This window comes from Biomphalaria glabrata, chromosome 11 (genome assembly GCF_947242115.1).
Source record: "Biomphalaria glabrata chromosome 11, xgBioGlab47.1, whole genome shotgun sequence".
Lineage (NCBI taxonomy): Eukaryota > Metazoa > Mollusca > Gastropoda > Planorbidae > Biomphalaria > Biomphalaria glabrata.
The window spans coordinates 35578126-35584863 of NC_074721.1; the positions used below are offsets into that span (position 1 = coordinate 35578126).

A 6738-nucleotide genomic window follows, 5' to 3' on the forward strand; every position below is an offset into this window, starting at 1 on the left:
TAGAGTTAAATGTTATCATAAGCTTACTGTTTGAGCAGCAGAGTTTTGAATTCAGAGTTCTTTTTGTCTTATGGGTAGCCAGCCAAGTCTAACGAGCTCATTCTGTCATGGTGGGTGCCCTAGTTGCTCGCATCTGACCCTTCTCCTATCAGTGATAACAGTTTCGCCGGAACCTGGGAAGCAGAAAGCTTTAATGTTTACTCTTACGAAAGATAAAGTCTCTGGTGATCCTTTTTTTATATTCTACATTATTTTGATTCTTGGTAGAAGCAAAACAGATTTACTAATCTATGAAATGTTGTAACGAAAAACTAAGCAACTGATATAACGAGATTTATCACACTCAATACTTTTGTTTGTAATATGTTTTATATGTTTCCGATGTTCCTTAAGAGTTGAAGATAATATACTTCGAAGTCCTAACCTCCCGCAGGACGACAGTGGGTAGGGTATGAGCTCTTGACAATCCAGACGACCGAACGACAGTCCAGCGAAACAAAGCACGACCAGGCAGACATATAGATCAACATCAAAATTTATTTGTTTGTAAGATTCTAGTTATTGCGGTCTTTAGATTTAATTTTATTCTAATTTGTCATCTTTGGTCTTTAGACGTGAAATTGACTCTGAAAATATCATAAAAAATATATATATAACTAACTTCAAAACTAACTTCCCTTAATTAAAGCTGAAATTTACAAAATGCGTTAGTATATTAAAAAATGAGATAGTTGGCAGCACTGTGTCCGATTACTGGCTTAAGCCGAGCTTAGCAGGCTATATAAGGTTATCGAATGAAACATCAAGCTCATACCTTGACATTGTATTAAAAGTGACATTAGAAAACAACTTTCGTTTCCGCAAAATCAACAGGTAAAAACTTTATAGTCCTAGTGTAACTATTATAGGTGTGAGTTATGCGTCTATAATTATAAAACGTATGTATATAATATATACTATATATGTATCATGAAACAGCTATCATCAATCTGCATATTTCTTACATAGTTCTTATTTCTTATAGTTATATCGCTACATCACTACATCTTTTCTAGGACGAAATTATCTTTATAATGTCAAGCTGAGTGGCGTAGGAGGGGCGGTGGCTGAGTGGGAAAGCGCTTGGCTGTTTTACCCGGAGGGTCCCGAGTTCGAATCCTGGTGAAGACTGGGATTTTTAATTTCAGGATCTTAAGGGCGCCTCTGAGTCCACCCAGCTCTAATTGTTACATGAGATTAGTTGGGGAAAAGTAAAGGTAATTGATCGTTGTCCTGGCCACATAGACCCTGGTTAACCGTAGGCCAATGAAAAAAAAAGTAAAGTACTACTTTCCGACCTTGTGGTCTATAGGGCAGATGATGTAAAGGTCATCTGTTTCTGTGGTCCACGGTACGGAAGCCTAGCGCTTTACCGCTCAGCCACCGCACCTCCTAGGCCACAGAAAAAGGTGACCTTTATATCATCTGCCCTATAAACCACAAGGTCTGAAAGGGGAACTTACTTCACTTAACTGAGTGGCAACTGTCTAGCTAACAATCAAGGAAAGGTCAAGTTGACTTGTGTTTGCCAAAACGCCAAATTTAGGCTGCACAGAAAGCCTTCTTTCAGATAAGTCATCCCCACTCCCAACATGTCCAAAAAGATCACAGCGCACTGAGCCTGCTCTATACCGTGCTTTGAAAAAGTAGACATTAATTACTATGTAAATGTCCGCACGTTTTCCTGAGCATCTAGAAATTGGAACATTTAATCTCAAGTGTGACGTTTTATTTGTAATAGTCTATTTCATGTTCGTTCTTATTCTTTGCTGGATCTCTTGAGCCTGAAATGTTGTTTTTTTTTGACAAAACAGCATGTAGAAAGTGCTGGAAGATTGAACGCTGTCCACGTTACTTGAAGTCTGGGACATAGATATTAGGGCTCAATACTGGCTAAGGGCGCAATACTGACTAAGTCATATAGGTTGCTGTATTAAAATTAGACCTGATTTAGTACCTCCAGCGCCGTTCTGCGCATTTGGGCAGCAAGCTGTCTCCATAGACATCTGTCACTGGCAACGTCTGAAGCCTCTTTCTGGGACCAATCGTTAGAGAAGACCTCACCACTGACCTGCGACATCGCAACATGTGGGCTGTGGAGACCAATAGCTCGTTGTCACGACGTATAGGCCTGTGACGTGGCAACACGGTATTGGTCTAAACTTTCCACAGGTTGTGACGTTGCAGGTCAGTGTTATCAGGCCTTCTATGACCATTGGTCTCACTCTTCCCAGCCTGTGGTCTTCCATGAAAGTGTTTGCACTTTTATCTAAAATTAGCGCTCAAAAAATAAAAGAAGTGAATATATTTGAAGTGCTCAAGAGGTGATTAACAACAACAAAAATATAATGAATTATAAAAATATCATCCTTGCCTTTTCCTTTATAGTAAAACTCTGGTTCAACATTGGCTTTTCACACAGTCTTGATTTGTGATTTTTTTAGTTCACAGTATCTCACTGTCCCAAGTTTCCTGAGTTAATACAAGATTTGCTACCTGTTTTCCTTTTCAACCTTGAATCCAAAGGCAGTAATTTAAAATCTATAGTTTTTTCGTACGAAGAATTCGATTAATGTATAACCTAATTTATTGGTGAACAACTTATCAATTAATGAACAACTTATAAGTTTATAAACATCTTTTCAATTAATGAACAACTTATATATATATATATATATATATATATATATATAAGTGAACAAGTTAGTCAAATGACGAACAACTTAATCCAATGAAGTGTTATCAAGTCAGCTTGATGAGCCAACAATTTTGACGGAATAATCATCAAGTTCGATTGATTAAAATTTAAAGTCAATTGATTAATAAAGAACGTCGAATAATAATTATCATTTTGGTTATTTAAAAAAATATATGAATAAAATAAAATGAAGGCAAGAAACCCAATTTTTAAATGACGGGAGACCAACAATATTTTAAAGATATAGTCGATGATTATCTTTCCTTTAATTTTAAACCCTGTTTCAATTTCTGTAACGCAGCTGTACTTCAAAACGTCAATTACGACCTATCCAAGAAACATGGTGGAATCTTTTATATAAAAAAATAGAGAATTATTTTGGGGTTTCTATATTTCACTTTAGAAAATGAGTGAAGGCAGTGGCCAACACTACAAACATTTGCCAGCTACTGGCTTTTCTATTTCCTTACATGACAGCAACTTGCTATTAGCTGTGAATAGTGTTGTATATAACTAATTCAATGCCCATCAAAGTTTTAAACGTATATTGCCATAAACAAATAACCGCCTTATCTGGGCAGTTCGCTTCACACATGAAAAACTTCTGATAAGAAGCTTCCATTTATAGGCTTTCTATTTATGATAGCATTTTTTAAAACTAAATTATTCTATTGAAAAAAAGAGTCTCTATCATAAAATTGACTTGAACTAATAGTTTTTTTTTGTTGTTTTTTTTTCAAATATTTCAGCCAGGAAGAAACCTGCCATGAACCTACAATGAAGTGAAACTCTGGCAAAGGCCTAAGACGAAGGTGAAGGACATTTTGATTTTTGATAGTTTTTTTTTTAAAACTGTTGATTAAATTAAGTGGACATTAGACTTGTTGACATCGTTTGTGTACTAGGTAATTTAAGTTTTAAAGTGTATTAGCCTATGCGTACATAGATGTACATTAATCATAGACATTGACTGCATTAAAGATATCAACTAAAGTCTGTTTTAGATCTCCACTAGACAGACAAACAGACAGACAATCAAACAGAGAGACATAGAGAGATAGATAGATAGTAAATAGATAGATAGAGAGATAAGATAGAAAGATAGATAGATAGATAGATAGATAGATAGAAAGATAGACAATTGCAGGGTACTTTAAATGTTTTTTCGTCAAGAGCTCACACAGTAATTTACATATTCTCAGAAAACAATGTATAACAACATCATTATTTCACTATTTAACAACCTAATCATAAATTATTTTTCTTAGAAGTTTTTAAACCAATTTGTTTGTAAAATAAATTAAACGCCATTTTACTGTAACTTTAAATTATTTTTTTCTTTTAGTGTCGATGGGGACACGTAGGCACGCCGGGATGTCATTACGTCATCACCAGAGTACACCAGCCATCCTCAGAATGAGACCGGAAGTCGCAAATGTTGATGGGAATGATGCAGTAAGGAGGATGGCTGGTGCCAATATGGGATGGAAAATGTCTGCCGGCTTCATGGCCAAACGTTTCTCTGTATGGCTGGCGGATGCGGATGAAGGTTTACAGAGAAGCGATATTTCTATATATTTTCTCAGCGAAAATAAATCTTCTTTCATTTATAACAAATCTTACCAGCGCCACGACAAAGCATCCTTGTCGCGCGTCACAAAATGGCAGATTTTATCAACTGTTTTTTGCAGTTTGATCGAAAAACATTTTTGCAAAAACAGGTTGCAAAACTTTCAAGAGTTCTCGTTGGCAAAACCAACGGACAAACTGTATGGTCAGGGAAAAACAAAACGCCAGAAGATTGGCCTTCTGATTGGAAATGGAAAAACCCAACATCTACACCGAAAGACACCATGGAGGAATTAGAAAAGAAATTGAGTTGGTTGAGATCCCAGACAGAAAAACGCAAACTACTTTCGGATGAATTAAAGAAACGTTTCGAGATTTTCGATGAAAATAACGATAACAAAATGGCAGCTTGCATCAAAGGACAGCAACAGTTGAAAACTTTGAGAAAAATAAATGAAGATCTACAGAAAAATAAATTCCTTGTCCCCGAAATGTATCGAGTTCTTCCCGAGCTTCAAAATGAACTAAAAACCGAGTTGGCTAAATTGTCACAAAATTTAAGAATACAAGAAACTTTATTAATAACATCAGATTGTGATTTAAGTCAAGATTTACTTTGTAAACAAACACATGAACCAGCAGTTAGACAAGAATATGACAGTATAGCACAGAGCACTTCTACTCCTTCGAATCCAGTACCATCTGTTGAAACTAATATCCAATCTCAAAACGTTGTTTGTTTTTCCAAGAAAAAGCTCGAGGAATCTGAATTTTTAAAAACGAAAAGAAAATATTCGTTCACATTTGGAGAGGAAACTATAAATGAAAGTGGTTCTAAGCGTCAAAAATATTCAGACGATAAATTAGAAGACAACAATGAATTATGGGACAGTGGACTTGAGTCTGTGGAAAGTATGACAGCAGAGGAAGACCTAGCGACCAATGCACAAGATGAGTCTGTCACAGCATTGCAAGAAATAATGGATGTTAACAATCAGAAGACAAATAATATGAAAGAATGCCAAGAAGAAATGTGTTCAACAGTAGACACAAATAGTGATGATTTCCTTGACCAATATTTAGACGAAGCGTCTGAAGTTGCCAGCGACTCTGCCTTCGACCCTGAAGGCTTTTTTAATTCTATAGAAATTATTAGATAGCATATATGTAGTGTTAATTTTTATTTTTTGCTTTAATATTTAGTTAATTCTTTCTTACACTTTGTTATAAAAAAAAGCAATAAGGTGACCATTTATTTAATCATAAATGTGATCATTAAACTATAACACTCCACACAGGCCAATCGCATATCACTGTTAGAAAAAGGCCGAAATTTGCGAATTACTAAAAGTTATTACAATGTCATTAATTATATTTAAAAAATGAAATTTTAACGTTCACATCAGTTTCAGCAAATTCCAGTTTTAATCTTGATCATTATTTCAATACAGAAGACAATCTTACCTTAGTTGGCGGTGTTAAAGATTGAAAGAATCAAATTTCTTTACTGATGTCAAGTCTTCAATTATGTTTTCACAAATATTTCCATTTTTTCTACAAGGCTCTAATTATGTAGGACATTTTTAGTATTGGAAAACCCGCATTTAAAAAATGACTAAATCAAAATTCAATCAACAGTATGACAAAATTCTATTTATCTTAGTTTTTTTTACGTCAGTAAAATTATTTTTCTATTATATAGTGTAGCTTGCCAACAATGTGTATTTCTGTCCTGTGTTCTCGGTTTCAAGATAAGTTTATATTTTAAACATTCCAACAAATAAAAAATGTTTCTCACTCATGGTCTCAGTTCCCAGAGTATGTAAGAGAGAAATGAAAGGCATGAATACAAAGTTTAGTTTGTTGCTCTGCTTTTAGGATTCCTGCCAACTCAGAAATGTTGGCCTCCTTTCGTCAACGACTATGGTTCATCTCGTAGAGCACTATTTTCACGTCACTGTGGAACATTATTCTGGAAAGTCATTCCCACTGTTGAGGGTGGCATTCGGTTTGGTGGTGGAGGAACCTGCCGTTTTTTTTGTTTGTCACTCTAGTCTTCCAGAGCGGAGGTCACTACTTTATGGGGATAGATGGTGACTACTGGTAAGACATAGCCCTAGACCTTAAAGGTGCACTGAAATAGCCCAATCACTCTAATAGGAACAATCAAAACAACCACAAGTAAAATAATCTGCCTTTCAATGAGTCGCAGTAATTAAATTGAAGAGAGATAACACTAACAAGTGCTTTTCTTTTATCGATTATCTCCCTTGTACGAGGATTCGAAAGACGTTCGCCAGAAATAAAGAAAATCAGTGTTTCTCAAACTTTTACCAGGTCTCTACCCAGGGCCGGATTTAAGTATGGGGAGGCCCCTGGGCCAGATTTTTGTGGAGGCTTTTGAAAGCTTTAATAAAGCTCCACTAATTAAT

The 6738-nt window shown here is 35.5% G+C and overlaps 1 protein-coding gene across 1 annotated transcript; it reads left to right on the forward strand.

Moving 5' to 3' along the window:
• The first annotated feature begins 714 nt into the window (after positions 1–714).
• Positions 715–6107, forward strand: LOC106050526 (uncharacterized). Its single transcript, XM_056003892.1, has 3 exons — positions 715–873; positions 3487–3549; positions 4083–6107. Exon 3 carries the CDS (start codon positions 4399–4401, stop codon positions 5464–5466), a length of 1068 nt encoding a protein of 355 aa, XP_055859867.1. The 5' UTR covers positions 715–873; positions 3487–3549; positions 4083–4398; the 3' UTR covers positions 5467–6107.
• Positions 6108–6738: the final 631 nt, after the last annotated feature.